Source organism: Coregonus clupeaformis, chromosome 35 (genome assembly GCF_020615455.1).
Source record: "Coregonus clupeaformis isolate EN_2021a chromosome 35, ASM2061545v1, whole genome shotgun sequence".
Classification (NCBI taxonomy): Eukaryota; Metazoa; Chordata; class Actinopteri; order Salmoniformes; family Salmonidae; genus Coregonus; species Coregonus clupeaformis.
This window is the reverse complement of record NC_059226.1, coordinates 6,179,830-6,197,255: the sequence shown is the minus strand read 5'-3', so window position 1 is coordinate 6,197,255 and position 17,426 is coordinate 6,179,830. Positions and strand designations below refer to the sequence as shown.

At 41.9% G+C, this 17,426-nt stretch overlaps 1 protein-coding gene across 1 annotated transcript; it reads left to right on the top strand.

Annotated features, from left to right (window-relative positions):
* The first annotated feature begins 9,966 nt into the window (after nt 1-9,966).
* Nucleotides 9,967-16,900, top strand: LOC121550807 (protein MIS12 homolog). The gene is made up of 2 exons (XM_041863171.2): nt 9,967-10,055; nt 15,666-16,900. Exons 1-2 carry the CDS (start codon nt 10,031-10,033, stop codon nt 16,325-16,327), a joined length of 687 nt encoding a protein of 228 aa, XP_041719105.1. The 5' UTR covers nt 9,967-10,030; the 3' UTR covers nt 16,328-16,900.
* The last annotated feature ends 526 nt before the right edge of the window (nt 16,901-17,426 follow it).

Here is a 17,426-nt window from a genome sequence, read left to right as displayed (position 1 = left end):
TTTCATGATTAACGACTCATGGTGTAATTGTAGTAACATACAGGAACTCAAGTCCTTCTGTTCACCCGACCTAGAATACCTCACAATCAAATGCCGACCGTATTATCTCCCAAGATAATTTTCTTCGGTTATAGTCACCGCTGTGTATACCCCCCCCCCCCCCCCCCCTCAAGCCGATACCAAGACGGCCTTCAAAGAACTTCACTGGACTTTATGCAAACTGGAAACCACATATCCTGAGGCTGCATTTATTGTAGCCGGGATTTTAACAAAGCAAATTTGAGGACTAGGCTGCCGAAGTTCTATCAACATATCGACTGTTGTACTCGCGCTGCTAAAATCCTCAACCATTGCTATTCGAACTTCCAGGATGGTTATAAGGCCCTCCCCCGCCTTCCTTTCGGCAAATCTGACCATGACTCCATTTTGCTCCTCCCTTCCTATAGGCAGAAACTCCAACAGGAAGTACCCGTGCTAAGGACTATTCAACGCTGGTCTGACCAATCGGAATCCATACTTCATGATTGTTTTGATCACACGGACTGGGATATGTTCCGGGTAGCTTGCGAAAATAATTTTGATGAATACACTGAAACGGTAACTGTGTTTATCAGGAAGTGTATAGGTGATGTTGTGCCAACTGTGACTATTAAAACCTACCCTAATCAGAAACCGTGGATAGATGGCAGCATTCGCGCAAAACTGAAAGCGCGAACCACTGCATTTAACCATGGCAAGGTGACTAGGAATATGTCCGAATACAAACAGTCTAGCTACTCACCCACGTAAGAGACAAAGTGGAGTCGCAATTCAATGGCTCAGACACGAGACGTATGTGGCAGGGTCTACAGACAATCACGGACTGCAAAAGGAAAACCAGCCACGACGACGTCTCGTTTCCAGACAAGCTAAACACCTTCTTCACCCGCTTTGAGGATGACGCAGTGCATCCGACGAGGCCCACTACCAAGGACTGTGGCCTCTCCTTCTCCGTGGCCGACGTGAGTAAGACATTTAAGCATGTTAACCCCGCAAGGCTGCCGGCCCAGACGGCATCCCTAGCCGCGTCCTCAGAGCATGCGCAGACCAGCTGGCTGGTGTGTTTACGGACATATTCAATCTCTCCCTTTCCCAGTCTGCTGTTCCCACATGCTTCAAGATGGCCACCATTGTTCCTGTACCCAAGAAAGCAAAGGTAACTGAACTAAATGACTATCGCCCCGTAGCACTCACCTCTGTCATCATGAAGTGCTTTGAGAGACTAGTCAAGGATCATATCACCTCTACCTTACCTGTCACCCTAGACCCACTTCAATTTGCTTACTGCCCCAATAGATCCACAGACGATGCAATCGCCATCACACTGCACACTGCCCTATCCCATCTGGACAAGAGCAATACCTACAGTGAGGGAAAAAAGTATTTGATCCCCTGCTGATTTTGTACGTTTGCCCACTGACAAAGACATGATCAGTCTATAATTTTAATGGTAGGTTTATTTGAACAGTGAGAGACAGAATAACAACAAAACAATCCAGAGAAACGCATGTAAAAAATGTTATAAATTGATTTGCATTTTTTTTTCAATTTAAAGTTTTATTAAGTTTTCAATCAACCAACCAAACACATTCCACATTCACAGATGTGAATAAAAAAATAAAATAATAATAATAATAATAAAAAAAAATTGTTTTATATATGTATATATATATACATACATATATATACCATACATACATACATACATACATACATACATACATACATACATACATACACACACAAATAATAATTATAACAAAATTTAAATTATAGAACTTGCAGCAGCACTATCAAGGTTCTTATTAGCTATTTCCAGCCTTAGCTGAGATGACGAGCCAATAATTAGTTTTTAGGTTTTACAGCACCTTACACAACACGCATCTGCCCATCTCCCTGATTCCCCCATTCACTCTGTCCAATTTGAAATATAGTTGAGTAGTGGAGACCAGAGTCTATCAAACTTGGGCTGTCTCTTGTGGAGGTCATAAGTGAGCTTTTCAAGGGGGAGAAAGTCAACAATCTGGTCAATCCACATTTTAAATGTAGGAGAAGTATTAGAGGCCCACAATAGAAGAATACATTTCTTAGCAAAGTATGTAATGGTCATGAGCAAATTTTCTCTGTCAGGATCAAGAACAAAGTCCTGCTGGGCATTAAGAAGATAGAGACACGGGGTCATATCAAACTGTACATCTAGTATTTTCTGTGCAGCAGTATGTATAGATTGCCAAAATCTGGCAATCTCTCTGCAGCTCCAAAATACATGCATATAGGTTCCACTTTCAGAGGTACATCTGTTACAATTAGGAGAAATGTCTGTTTTCATTTTATGGAGTCTCAGGGGAGTGTAATAAAATTTGTACAAAAATTTGTAATTAGATTCTTTCATTTTTACATTAGTAGAGGAGCAGTATACCCTGTCGCAAACCTCCGCCCATAACTCGTCACTGATAGTCAGACCAAGGTCCTTTTCCCATATTATTTTCAAAGGAGGATCCTCCTTTCTCAGAAAGGAGTCTATAGATATAGGATATTTTGCCTTTAATGGATTGTGCTGTGACAAGAAGGGTTTCAACTTCATTCAACTGAGTTCTAAACCTCCTCTTGGAAGTAAATGAGGAGATGACATGTCTAATTTGTAGATATTTAAAAAAATGGGATCTTGGCACATTGAATTCATTGCAGAGCTCTTGAAAGGATTTCAGTGTAGTGGTCTTCTGATGAAATAGGTCTGAAAAGGTCCTGATTCCTAGAGTATGCCAAAGATTAAAGTTGGCATCTCTCAGGGCTTTTGGCAAGTCTGGGTTGCCTACTATAGGCGAGTGAGAACATATTTGGGAGGAGATGCCCAAGTATTTCTTACAGTCCCTCCACGCTCGTAGGGTACTGTAAATCACAAATGTTTTGGCTATGTTGCCCACTTCACTAAAGTTATCAATGAATATAGTTGAGCTTAGTGGCAATGAACCACAAGATTGGGCTTCTATCTGGCTCCACGTTGACTCTTGTCTGTTTGTGATCCATGTTAGCATGTTGCGGATTTGGGCAGACCAGTAGTACAATTGAAGGGAGGGAAGGGCAAGACCACCCTTAGATTCAGGTTTCGATAGAGTGGAAAGCTTGATCCTAGGTTTTTTATTGCCCCATATAAATTTGGTGATGCTTTGGTTAATTGTTTTGAAAAAGGAAGCTGGGAGATAGCATGGGAGCATCTGAAATAAGTAGTTCAGTCTAGGGAGGATGTTCATACGGATTACATTAATTCTTCCTACTAAGCTAATTGGGAGGGAGATCCAGGTTTGGAGGTTGTTCTTGATTTGATCCAGGAGTGGAAGATAATTCTCTTTGAAAAGCCTATTCAGATCTGGTGTTATGAATATCCCAAGGTATTGAAACCCCTGTGTCTTCCATTGGAATGGGCATAGTGTCTTCATAGAACTGGTGAGTATAGTATTGAGAGGGTAGACAGTGGATTTGTTAAAATTAATCTTATAACCTGAAAACGTGCCATACTGAGCAATTGTATCTAAGATGGGAGGAAGGGATTTCTCAGGGTTGGATATGTAGAGCAAGACATCATCCGCGTAAAGCGAAATCTTGTGCTGCAGGCCGCCTGCAGGAACACCCATAATACTTGGATTGCTCCTTATCAACTCTGCCAGAGGCTCCGCCCCAACAAGTAGAGCAGGGGGGACAGCGAGCACCCTTGTCTTGTGCCCCGTCCCAAAGGGAATCTGTCAGAGTTCAGTCCGTTAGTAGTCACCATGGCATTTGGATGAGAGTATAGTGATTTGATCCATTTAATAAAGTTTGGGCCCATGTTGAACTTCTCTAAGACTGAGAACAGAAAGCTCCACTCCATCCTGTCGAACGCCTTCTCAGCATCCAGTGAAGCCAGCAGGACAGGGGTCTTCTGTGCGTTTACTTGATCAATAATATCAAAAAGACGGCGAATGTTATCAGAAGAGTATCTGTCTCTAATAAATCCCGTCTGGTCCGCTTTTATTATTTTGGGAAGAAGAGTGTTTAGTCTTTTGGCGAGCAATTTGGTGATTATTTTGTAGTCGAAATCCAACAAGCTTATGGGCCGGAAGGAGGAGCAGGATAGGGGATCCTTGTCTTTTTTGAGCAACACTGTAATGCGAGCTGTGTGCATTGAGTCTGGGAGAACTCCGTTTTTGCAAAAATCCTCCAGCATTGGCATGAAAATAGGGCTAAGCTGGGGCCAAAAAGCTTTGTAGAACTCTCTGGGGAATCCATCTGGGCCTGGGGACTTGTTAGGTGGCATGGAGGTAATTGCCTCCAGGATCTCCTCAGGAGTGAAGGGGGAGTTGAGATCTTCTTGGTCGGTCTCTGATAGTTTAGGTAGCGAGATTCCCTCTAGGAAGGAGTGGAGTTCTGCCTCCGTGTGTTTTCTCTCAGAGGTATATAGTTTGCAGTAAAAATCATGAAAAGTTAAATTGATCTTTTTTTGATCATATGTGACCTCATCCTCTGCTGTTCGGATAGCCATAATTGTACGCTCTGACTGCTCTTTTTTTAATTGATAAGCAAGCAATCTACTAGGCCTATTGCTATACTCATGGTATTTCTGTTTAGTAAAGAAAACTTTTTTTTTATCTCCCGAGTATAGTCCAAATTCAGTTTGGCTTTGGCTGCTTTAAGTTGACTCCAGGAGGTGCTGTCTGGGGATTGTTTATGTACTTTTTCACAGCGTTCCAGCTCCCTCTCCAGATCTAGCCTGTGTGCTTCCATTGCTTTTTTCTTAGAGGAAGCATATGCAATTAGATGACCTCTTAGTGTGGCTTTAGCAGCGTCCCACATTGTGGCCGGAGAAACAGGAGAATCTTTGTTGTCTTGTGTGTAGTTGTCTATCCATGTAGTTACCAATGTATGGAATGCTTCGTTTGATAGCATGGAGGTGTTGAATTTCCAGCTCTTTGATCTCGGGATGTTTTTGCAGAGGTCAAAGCGGAGGTGGACAAAGGCGTGATCCGAAAGCGCTATGGGTCCGATTGTACACGTGGCTGAATTTATGAAACTCTTTGGGATAAAAATGTAATCTATACGGGAGTAGGTGTTATGGACATTAGAGTAGTATGTATAGTCCATAGCTGAGCTATTAGTCTCTCTCCAGATATCTATCAGTCCCATCTCTTTAGTAAGAGAGTTCAACATCTTTGCAGATCTAGGATTTGTGGTGGTGATTTGAGATGATTTGTCTAGGGTTGGGTTCAGGGTACAATTAAAATCTCCGGCCAACACTCCAAAGGAAACACAATGCTCATTGAACAGAGTTATCATTTTCGACATAAAAGCAGGAGTATCTGTGTTAGGGGCGTATATGTTTAAGATAGTAATTGGTTGCCCATACAGTGACCCAGTTATCAAGATAAATCTCCCCTCCGGATCAGATATGTTTTTGTCAATTATGAATGGAACATTCTTATGGATAAGTATTGCTGTACCTCTACTGTTGGATTTGAAAGATGAGAAATACACCTGTCCCACCCAAGCTCTGCGGAGTTTGGCATGTTCAGCATCACAGAGGTGTGTCTCTTGCAATAGCGCGATGTCTGCTTTTTCCTTTTTTAGAGCACATAGTATCTTTTTCCGTTTTATTGCATGGCCTAGACCGTGGCAGTTCCATGTCAATAGATTTAAGGTACTAGTCATCGTCATCGAACAGTAATCGAACTTTAGTGCAAGTCATCTCTGGGTAAAGGTGGATCGTAGTTACAGCTGCGTTCACATAAAAGGAAAATAAATGGTTTACATAAAATAACAATCTCTGAACACCCCAGCCGAGTTCCCAAACAACTCGACATATCCCGTTGGATCTATTACCTCCCCGCTCAGTCACAATTCTGTGTTCCAACAAAAAAAAAGACCGGGAACAGTTAGCAACGCACAACGTCTCCCCCTCCCCACCAAAGAAATGCCTCATCCTCTCCGCCCGCATTGAGTAACTGACAACGTAGCCCCCGTCCAGACCACATTAAGAAAGGGAGAAAATAAAATCAATAGCCCAGCCTACATACAGTAGGCCTAAGTTATAATATGGGGCCTATCCCTCTCAGCTAAAGGAACATAAATATAGATTGGACGGCTATAATGAAATTTAGCAGGGCGGTGGGTCTTTGGATATCGGCTATATGTTGTCTTACCTCCTTTAGTAATAACAGTAATCGCATTAATCGCATTTAGTCAATGGTCCATTTCTCATTGACCGGGGTTGTCTTTCAAAAAACGTTTTGCCTCTTCGGGAGTTTTGAAGTGTCGCAGGGCTCCTTGGTGAAGAATCCTGAGCTCGTTTGGGTATTTGAATCCCCTAAAGATGCCTCGGTCAATGGAGCATTTCTTCACCTCGTCAAACTCTCGGCGCTTTCGGCATATTCCAGCTGACAGGTCCTGGAGTAAGGTGAGTTTGGCGTTTCCCACTGTAATGGTGTTGGTTTTCGCCGCCTGTAGGACTCGTTCCTTGTCGGTGAATCTCAGGAAACGTATGGTGATTGGGCGCGGTGGTTGTCTGGCTGCTGGTGGGGGCCTCAGTGCTCGGTGAGCTCTCTAGAGTTCTATGGGCCTGTCGGTGGACAGGTGGAGCCACTCGGGAAGTTTGTCTTGCAGGTAGCGGATCAGTGGCATGTTTCCCTCTTCTTTTTCGCCCAGATTTAATAGAACACAATTATTCCTTCGCCCCCTGTTTTCCAGGTCCTCTGTTTTCTCTTCCAGCTGCTCTATTTTTTTTTTAGCATATGCTATTGTTTCCATGGCGTCTGTCAATAAGTTTTCCGTGGATAGGATTCGCCCCTCTGCCTCGTCCAGGCGCCCCGCGTTTATGGTTATCTTGTTGTTTATGTCAGGCAAGGCATTTTCCAGGATTGTCACCTTGCCCCCTATCGCACTGAGCTGAGCGTTAATGGCATCTAGTTTAGTGTTGAGTTCTGTATGTTGGGATCTCAGCTCAGAAAAGATGTCTTCGACAGAGTGCGAGGTTGGCATTCGTTGGGCCTCGGGGGGGGACGGGTCCTCTTTCTCCTGGCTAATGGCGCTAGATTTTTCTGAAGCTAGCTGCTTCTTGGAGGCTTTTTCCGTCGCTAGTACTCGAGTCCGGGTAAAAATGTCCCCTGTAGTGTTGCCTTTTGAAGCCGCCATGACTTTTTGACTAAAGCTAAATGAGTTTAAACTTGAAGTGGAGGTAAGATTAGGAATTGGAAACTACTTGTGCGGAGCTCCTAGTTCATGCGGCCATCTCGTTCAAGGGTCACGTGATCTCCCCTTGATTTGCATTTTAATGAGGGAAATAAGTATTTGACCCCTCTGCAAAACATGACTTAGTACTTGGTGGCAAAACCCTTGTTGGCAATCACAGAGGTCAGACGTTTCTTGATGTTGGCCACCAGGTTTGCACACATCTCAGGAGGGATTTTGTTCCACTCCTCTTTGCAGATCTTCTCCAAGTCATTAAGGTTTCGAGGCTGACGTTTGGCAACTCGAACCTTCAGCTCCCTCCACAGATTTTCTATGGGATTAAGGTCTGGAGACTGGCTAGGCCACTCCAGGACCTTAATGTGCTTCTTCTTGAGCCACTCCTTTGTTGCCTTCGTCGTGTGTTTTGGGTCATTTTCATGCTGGAATACCCATCCACGACCCATTTTCAATGTCCTGGCTGAGGGAAGGAGGTTCTCACCCAAGATTTGACGGTACATGGCCCCGTCCATCGTCCCTTTGATGCGGTGAAGTTGTCCTGTCCCCTTAGCAGAAAAATACCCCCAAAGCATAATGTTTCCACCTCCATGTTTTAATGGTGGGGATGGTGTTCTTGGGGTCATAGGCAGCATTCCTCCTCCTCCAAACACGGCGAGTTGAGTTGATGCCAAAGAGCTTGATTTTGGTCTCATCTGACCACAACACTTTCACCCAGTTCTCCTCTGAATCATTCAGTTGTTCATTGACAAACTTCAGACGGCCCTGTATATGTGCTTTCATGAGCATGGGGACCTTGCGGGCGCTGCAGGATTTCAGTCCTTCCCGGCGTAGTGTGTTACCAATTGTTTTCTTGGTGACTATGATCCCAGCTGCCTGAGATCATTGACAAGATCCTCCCATGTAGTTCTGGGCTGATTCCTCACCGTTCTTATGATCATTGCAACTCCACGAGGTGAGATCTTGCATGGAGCATCCCGGAATCGCCTCTTCACTGTTGACGTTGAGACTGGTGTTTTACATTTACATTTACATCATTTAGCAGACACTCTTATCCAGAGCGACTTACAAATTGGTGCATTCAACTTACGATAGCAAGTGGGACAACCACTTTTTTTTTTCTTTTTTTTTTATGTGGGTGGGTAGAAGGATTACTTTATACTATTCCAGGTATTCCTTAAAGAGGTAGGGTTTCAAGTGTCTCCGGAAGGTGGTCAGTGACTAATGATACTTTTGTGGGTACTATTTAATGAAGCTGCCAGTTGAGGACCTGTAAGGCATCTGTTTCTCAAACTAGACACTCTAATGTATTTGTCCTCTTGCTCAGTTGTGCACCGGGGCCTCCCACTCCTCTTTCTATTCTGGTTAGAGCCAGTTTTCGCTGTTCTGTGAAGGGAGTAGTACACAGTGTTGTACGAGATCTTCAGTTTCTTGGCAATTTCTCGCATGGAATAGCCTTAATTTCTCAGAACAAGAATAGACTGACGAGTTTCAGTAGAAAGTTATTTGTTTCTGGCCATTTAGAGCCTGTAATCGAACCCACAATTGCTGATGCTCCAGATACTCAGCTAGTCTCAAGAAGGCCAGTTTGATTGTTTCTTTAATCAGCACAACAGTTTTCAGCTGTGCTAACATAATTGCAAAAGGGTTTTCTAATGATTAATTAGCCTTTTAAAATGATACACTTGGATTAGCAAACACAACGTGCCATTGGAACACAGGACTGATGGTTGCTGATAATGGGCCTCTGTACGCCTATGTAGATATTCCATAAAAAAATCTGACGTTTCCAGCAACAATAGCCATTTACAACATTAACAATGTCTACACTGTATTTCTGATACATTTGATGTTATTTTAATGGACAAAAAAATTGCTTTTCTTTCGAAAACAAGGAAATGTCTAAGTGACCCCAAACTTTTGAACAGTAGTGTATATATTCTTAAATTCCATTCCTTACTAGATTTGTGTGTATTGGGTATATGTTGTGAAATTGTTAGATATTACTTGTTAGATATTACTGCACTGTCGGAAGCACAAGCACTTCGCTACACCCGCAGTAACATCTGCTAAGCACGTGTATGTGACAAATAAAATGTGATTTGATGTGCTAATTGTAGGGGTGCCCGTGGGGCTGGGGATCAGAAATGTCCCGTGCGAGAGAGGCAGGTTGAAGTTTCCAGGGTAAGAGTAGTGCAGAAGTTGTCATATGCTGAGGCAGTGAAGAAAGTAGAGGAAGATGGGTCAAGGGGGAGGAGTGGTGAGAGTAGTAGATATGTACCAATACAGTGGGATAGGCCAAGAAGTGATATATGTTTCAGTAAGATTGGGTTTTTAGTGTTTATAGCAATGGTTATTAATTGTACTGCAGGGATGGAACGTAAGTCGAATAAAATTGAGGTTGTGGTGGCAGCTGCAGAGAGATATTTTGGTGTGTGAGACTTGACATCAGAAGAGTTACAGGGTGTGTTAAGTGGTGATGTCCCATCCTTTCAGGTTGAGGGCATGAGGTAGGAAGGAATAGATTTAAATAGTGGTTTTAATTGTATTATATATTTTGTAATTTTTTTTGAAGTTGTGAGTGGAGTGTTAGATGGGAGGGTATTTCTTTATTTTTTTCAAGCAAAATATAAGGGAGTTGTACTCCAGTGTAGTAGGTGGCGGTAATGCAACATATTGGATGCCAACCGCTGTTAAACCTCATCGAAGAAGAAGAAGCGCATACAACATCTTGTAGCGCCAGCTGACGACCACTGACAAAAGGAGCGCGGGAAAGTTGGAAATGGCGGAGTGCAGAATCAGTCAGGGTAAGGGGCAAAATAATAAGACAATTATTAATTGTTTACGAATATACATTCCAGTATATGTAAATAGTAGTTTGACATATTCGTCTAAATTGTTTCCTATCCATTAACGCCAATAGTATGTGTTTCGCACAGAAATGCATTCCTGGACGTGTCCGTATTCATCGTAAAAGACTATATAGCCAGCTAACGTTAGCTAACTAGCTACTCCAAAGATATTGATCATTCATCTGACTATACTAGCTAGCCTAGTTGTTTCCTAGGTCGGCAAGCTGTCTAGAAGTGGCTTGCGTGATTAACTAGTAGATTGTAACGGCCTAATGTGATGCTACATTAGCCGAGACATGAAAGGTAGCAAGTGTTTAGCGTAACGCAGAGAATGTTCAATACTTCCTCAATTCCCCGCATGGAAACAACCAATGTCTTTAAACGTCAATGTCTAGTTGCAGGGGATTCGTTTGAATTTAGAAAATGCTCCGTAATTAATTTTTTTTCCCCCACTCCATTAAGTAACTTAATCTAAACCCTAGGCAGATTTCCATTAACCCAGGTTTATTCGACGAAAGAAACTAAAGATCGACAACATTTGTATCTGTTCGACAGAGGTTGAACATTATTTATTGTGACAAATGATGATGGAAACGGTGTTTTTCGAATAAATGATGATTGCCGAATCATTTTGAAGTTACGCGGGACACGTGATGTCACCTCTTAACTATAAAAATGCCTATGTCTTGCTAAATCCATTTTTATAAAAGTGTTCATTTGCAGGACAAAGATTGTTCTGACTTTCAAGAATGCCTGAATTGCTTAGCCTTGCTTTTCTGGTTGGCTGGCAAGTTTCACCATCAAATTATTTCAGATCTACAGTTGTGCAAGTTTCACCGTGGTGATATGTTAGCACATGAGAATTATTTAAGTAATAAAGCCCAAGGGGGTGTGGTATATGGCAAATATACCATGGCTAAGGGCTGTTCTTATGCACGATGCAACGCCTAGTGCTAGGACACAACCCTTAGCTGTGGTATATTGGCCATATATCACAAACCCTGAGGTGCCTTATTGCTATTATAAACTGGTTACCAACGTAATTAGAGCAGTAAAAATAAAGTTTTGTTGTACCCGTGGTATACGGTCTGATATACCACGGCTGTCAGCCAATCAGCGTTCAGGGTTCGAATCACCCAGTTTAAAATATAATTTATACAACTGGTGGGTCTAATCCTGAATGCTGATTGGTTAAAAGCGCATTCCAGCCGGTGTCTATTCCACAAGTTACTCCCGGCTAAATCTATGATGTTAAAATGCCTATTTACTCTGTTCCATCTGACTGCGCAATCCACTGTCTCATCAGCCCAGACAGGCAATTTATTAACTTGATCTCCACATTAAAAAGCATTTAGACATTATCTCACATTTCTTTTAGACTAAAATGTTGTTTAACAGTGGAGATTTGTAGAAACCTTGCTGTCTGTCTCTGACATTTGCAACATTGTTTCAATATTCAAATTAGATCTCCAGCTGTCTGATAGTAATGAACATGTTGGAAGTCAGGATGAGACAGGCAGGCAACTTTTCTCAGCCAGTCGAAATCATGAATCAGCGTCATTTTTTTATGGATATATACAAAACTATCAATAGAAAACAGGTCAAACGAAACAAAGTGCAGCTAGTTTTCTGTCTTTTCAGTTTGAAGTGATTGTTAGTTGTTGTTGGCTAGCTCCTCTGAACAACAGTGTCCTGACGAGAGAGCACATTTTCTATGCCAGGCGAAATCGTGCAACATTAGCTCATTGTTATGATGTATCCAAATAAATGTCACTAGAAAACAGCATAAACAAATGCAGCTACTTTGCTGTTATTCTGGCTTTTTGACGTGACTGTAAGTTAGCCGTAGTTGGCTACCTAGCAAGCAAGGGATAAGAACGTTGCCAGCCAGTATGGCAATGGAACATTTAGAATGAATGACTGGGTCGTGTCCATAGATACAGATCAAAAAGACTGAACGACTGGGTCGCATTTCTGACAACCGAACCGATAGAACGAACGACCAGCCGGCTTGGGTAGCAACCCTAGATTTGTGTCGGGACTATATCTTGTGGAATTATGAAATAGTATGAATAAATTAATCAAAATAACATTTTTAATGAAAATATGTAAATCATTATTTGAATATGTTGGTAACCCGTTGTATAAAAGTGATAATGCCCTCGAAGCCGGTGTTTGGAGGATATATTGGCACGGTTGGCCGGCCCTCGACTTCTTCTCGGGCCTAACAGCATCTGTGCAAATATATCCTCCAAACACCAGCTTCTCGGGCATTATCACTTAAATTGCAAATATTAGTCAATTATTGCATTCTATCCCTGCTGGCATTCGTGGGCTACCTGAGACATGAAACAGATAGGTGTGAGGGCGTACAGGCTGTCACCAATTTATTCATGTCAATTTGCCTAAATGGGTAATGGAAACACTTCAACCACTACATTTTTATTCTACACTAGGTTTTTGTGAAAAAGTGTACATATTTAGGTGTGATGTCATTACGTCCAACTGTTTAGATCAACACAAGATAGTTAAACGGAAATGCACCCTAGCAGGCAATTGTCACATCTATTTTCTAACTTTCAACAAAAAATCACTGGACAAGTTAATGGAAATATGGCTACTGTGTACCATCTTGTCTATTTCCAATATTCTCTCATTGATTGAGACAGGTGAGTGTCATCATGACATGCAACACTTTGGGGTGGACACTCACGGGTCTCAATCAATGAGAGAAGATTTGAAATAGACAATATGTCGGCGTTCACATTGTTGGATTACTTCATGAAGCAAAACATTTATATAATTTAATAAGAGCATTTTCTAAATTCAAGCAAACACCCTGCAACTAGACATGGACGTTTAGAAGACAATGGTTGTCTTCCAATTAGGGTTTGAGGAAGTATCAACAAGTTCTCTGTGCTACGCCAAACAGTATCTTTCTACACTGAACAAAAATATAAACACAACCACTTAAAAAGATTTTACGGAGTTACAGTTCATATAAGGAAATCAGTCAATTGAAATAAATTCATTAGGCTCTAATCGATGGATTTCACATGACTGGGAATACAGATATGCATCTGTTGGTCACAGATACTGTCTATAGCTTATGCCTGCCCATACCATAACCCCACCGCCACTATGGGGCACTCTGTTCACAACGTATGCCATCTGCCCGGTACAGCTGAAACCGGGATTCATCTGTGAAGAGCACACTTCTCCAGTGTGCCAGTGGCCATCGAAGGTGAGCATTTGCCCGCTGAAGTTGGTTATGACGCCGAACTGCAGCCAGGTCAAGACCCTGGTGAGGACGACGAGCACGCAGATGAGCGTCCCTGAGATGGTTTCTGACAGTTTGTGCAGAAACTCTTTGGTTGTGCAAACCCACAGTTTCATCCGCTCTCCGGCTGGCTGGTCTCAGACCATCCCGCAGGTGAAGGAGCCGGATGTGGAGGTCCTGGGCTGGCGTGGTTATACGTGGTCTGCGGTTGTGAGGCCGGTTGAACATTCTGCCAAATTCTCTAAAACAACCTTGGAGGCGGTTTATGGTAGAGAAATTAACATTACATTCTCTGGCAACAGCTCTGGTGGACATTCCTGCAGTCAGCATGCCAATTGCACACTCCCTCAACTTGAGACATGTGTGGCATTGTTACAACTGCACATTTTAGTGGCCTGTTATTGTCCCCAGAACAAGGTGCACCTGTGTAATGATCATGCTGTTTAATCAGCTTTTTGATATGCCACACCTGTCAGGTGGATGGATTATTTTAGCAAAGGAGAAATGCTCACTAACAGGGATGTAAACAAATATAGGAATGTTTGGTCAGTTGATAGTTGTTTTATTGCCATAAACCTGAGGTTAACTATGAAAAGTGATTATTGTTGTTATCGAACCAGATCATAACTTCTGAGAACACTTTTCTATTTATCAGCAACACATTTTACAACCAGTGGAAAGGAGAGAATGAGCCAGTTGTAAATGTTTTGACTGATAGATTTTTTTTTAAATTGTACAGGTAGACAACACTAATGTGCCAAGAGGAACAATGTGTGTTCCTCTTGGCACATTAGAGCCAAGAGGAACACACATTGTACAGAACTTGGGCCCTATTTCCAATGTGGTCCTTGAAGGAATAGACAGACAGCAGGATTAACTAATAAATACAGAGCTCTGCATCCAGGGTTTGTACTGTCATGGAATTTTTAAATGGTGTTTCCAGGCCTGGAGAAGTTTGGGGAAATGATAAAAACCAAAAAGTAAAGGAAATTAATTTAATAATTTCTGTTACTTTAGTTTATTTAGGCACATTTGTAAAATATTTGATCAATCAAATAAAAAATCTACGTATCAGCCAGGATCAGCATGACCCTTTTGCGCGTCTGTTTGTGTGCATCACTTGCATGTGTGCGACACGAGTGGGCGGTTGCTCAAGGAGAGGGAGACAGTCGGACATTGCAGCAGCAGGTATGCCTATAAAATATGATAGAGAACAGACTAACTAGGTAGCCAATTCAAAAACATATTGTGTACCCTCTAGTTAGCCATTTAGCAATTATTCATGTGTATTGTTTTCGTAAAAAAATAAAACGTTTCACCGACACTCGCAAATAAGGCAATACAAAGTTCATTTGCCTTTTTTGAACGATTTGCTTTTTTCATGAGTTATTTAAACGATTATTTTTGACGAAACGAACGATTCACAACGCCATTGTATTAGTTGGGATTCGGTTCAATCGTGGTGAATCGAATCATGTGAATGAAAATAATAATTTGTGAATCACGAACAGTTATTTTAGAAGAAAATATTTGATGTAGACTTTCTTTTGGATTATGTGGCTTCTTGTTTTGTAGATACTAGCAGTTGATTTGGGCATCAAATGTATGGGACATTGCAACTCAATAGATGCTAGCCAGCCTGCAAAGTAAACACTTCTAAGGTAAATTTGACTAAACTCGAAAAGGTACATTTCCTGAAAGAAATGTGTGGGCTTGCTTCAGCTAAATATAACGATTTGTAGCTTACCATAGCCATTTGATCTTTGATATATTGAATGAGCTAATTATTTCAAAAGGCATAAAACATATTTTGTTGCAATCAAGGGTGGTCAACCATCCTCCAGGAGAGCTAATGGGTGTGCAGGCTTTTATTCTAGTCCCTTTCTAACAAACCACATTTGAGAAATGAGCTGCTCAACCGTACCTAGATAATCTGTCTCCGATGTGTTTGAGCAGGGCTTGATCAAGAGCCTGCACACCCAGTAGCTCTCCAGACTGAGGATTGACCAGATGTGTTTTATACAGTTGCGTAACAGGTATTCTACTTGGGGGGGGGTTAAGTGCCTTGCATAACGACAGGAGATGTTACATGGGATCAGAGAGCAGCCTCCCAGTGTCGATACCACATTACGCATACTTTTTATGTACGTATAAAAAGTAGGCACCAATTGTTGGTAATGGAAATTTGGTTAAAAGTCATGGAAAAGTAATGAAATTCTGTCAAAATATGTATGAACCCTGTGCATCCCAATGTAAACCCAATATTCTGCCTTCCTTTTTTCTAGAGGAGGCAATGTCTCCCTCCTCCCTCAAGCTGTACGAGGCACAGTTCTTTGGTTTCACCCCTCAGACCTGCATGGTGAGGGTATACAGTGCCTTTCAGGACTGCCTGAATGAATTGCTGCTCGTTGTAGAAGCGGTGTTCGTGAGAAAACTAAGCGGGACTGAACCAAATGGAGAGCAACTACGTTCAAGGGCAAGAGAATGCACCCAAAAGTTGCAGATATTCCTTCAGGAACGCTTCAATCGTCTGTCTGGTTGCATGGAAACTGTTTTGGTCAACAACGTCCTCTCAGTCCCTCCGAATGTGTTGCTGCCTGACGACCAGCCACACAAAAAGTACCCTCAACGTTTAGAGGAGGTTCTTAAGCTGGAGTCTTCCCTGGCGGAGCTGCAACAGGCGTACCAGGCGGAGGTGTGTGCCAGGCAGGCCTTGCTGGCTGAACTGGAGGAGCAAAGAGAGGTCCAAGAGCAGCTGGATGGGATCCTGAGATGGATTGGAGAACTACAGGCAGCATGGATGCAGGAGGGAATGGGCAGCTTTCACAACAGCTTCCGTGTGATGATGCAGTCGGTCAAGAAACTGCAAGCTGTCATTGGAGAGATCAATAAGAAAAGCAAAGGACTGGATGAGGACTCATCAGTGGGATGGACCCACATGGCGTAAAATACTTGTTAGTGGTGTTGTGAGATGGGTAGATCGCAGGTGTGACAACATTCTGACTTGGAATGGCCCCCCCTGTCGGACATAAGACACAAATAGAATTCCATGCCTTTGGATGTATGAACAATTATACAATTTGTCAGACCCACGTCTTACATATAAGAATGTGAGCACGTTTCAAACCATTGGTTTGATTTATTTTCTTTTTGATGGTTTTCTATACATTGTAAATATATTATCCACAATTTGAGTAGTAAAAGGCTCAAACTATTGGTATTTTATTTTTAATTTCCCAGTCTTAACTCTGGATCTTTGAAAAGCATTTAATTTTATTATAAAAAAAAAAAAAAGGGTGTTAATGAGTGAATTAACTTTGGAGCCATAGTCACCACAAGGGGGAGGCATTGGTTTGTTATTGCCATCTCAAACGTCAATTGACCAAGTAGTGCCTTTGTACAGTGTGAATTATTTTGATTCTTTGCCGTAATATATTTTAGGCAAAATCATTATAAACGTACAACACTTTCATCATTTTGAATGAATAAAAGTGTAATTGTGCAATCGCATCTGATTTAATTCAGGTATCATTTAAATCATTCCAATCCTTTCCCATCTTGGTCTCTCTGTCAGATGCAGTCTAGGCTTGTCTGTGATGTCTAATGCTGTATGATGTTGACTGACTGATAAGCAGCTGGTTTGACAGTAGGCTGCTCTGACAGTATGGTCTCGGTGGGAGACCCTGCAGTGATCAGACAGTTGTGTGATGTCCATGGCTGGAACCCCAGGCTCCATATTCACAAGGGTCCTTCCTGTTAATGGATACTGGGAATGTATTTATAGCCTGTTTTTAAAAAAAATACAATAACAACTTTTTAAATGTTGGCCTACATTTTACTAGCAGAGTACATTAAAATAGGTGTACAGATTTCTCCCAAACAAGGCAATATGCACTTGACATCCCAAAACATTTATTTCTGCTCACAAATTATTATTTTCTTCTGACAGTATGTACAGATGCACATTTACATGCATGCACCCAACCCAATTCTAAATTGATTGTATAATTATTTGAATCAATTGTTAGCCTGTTGTGGTGGATCCA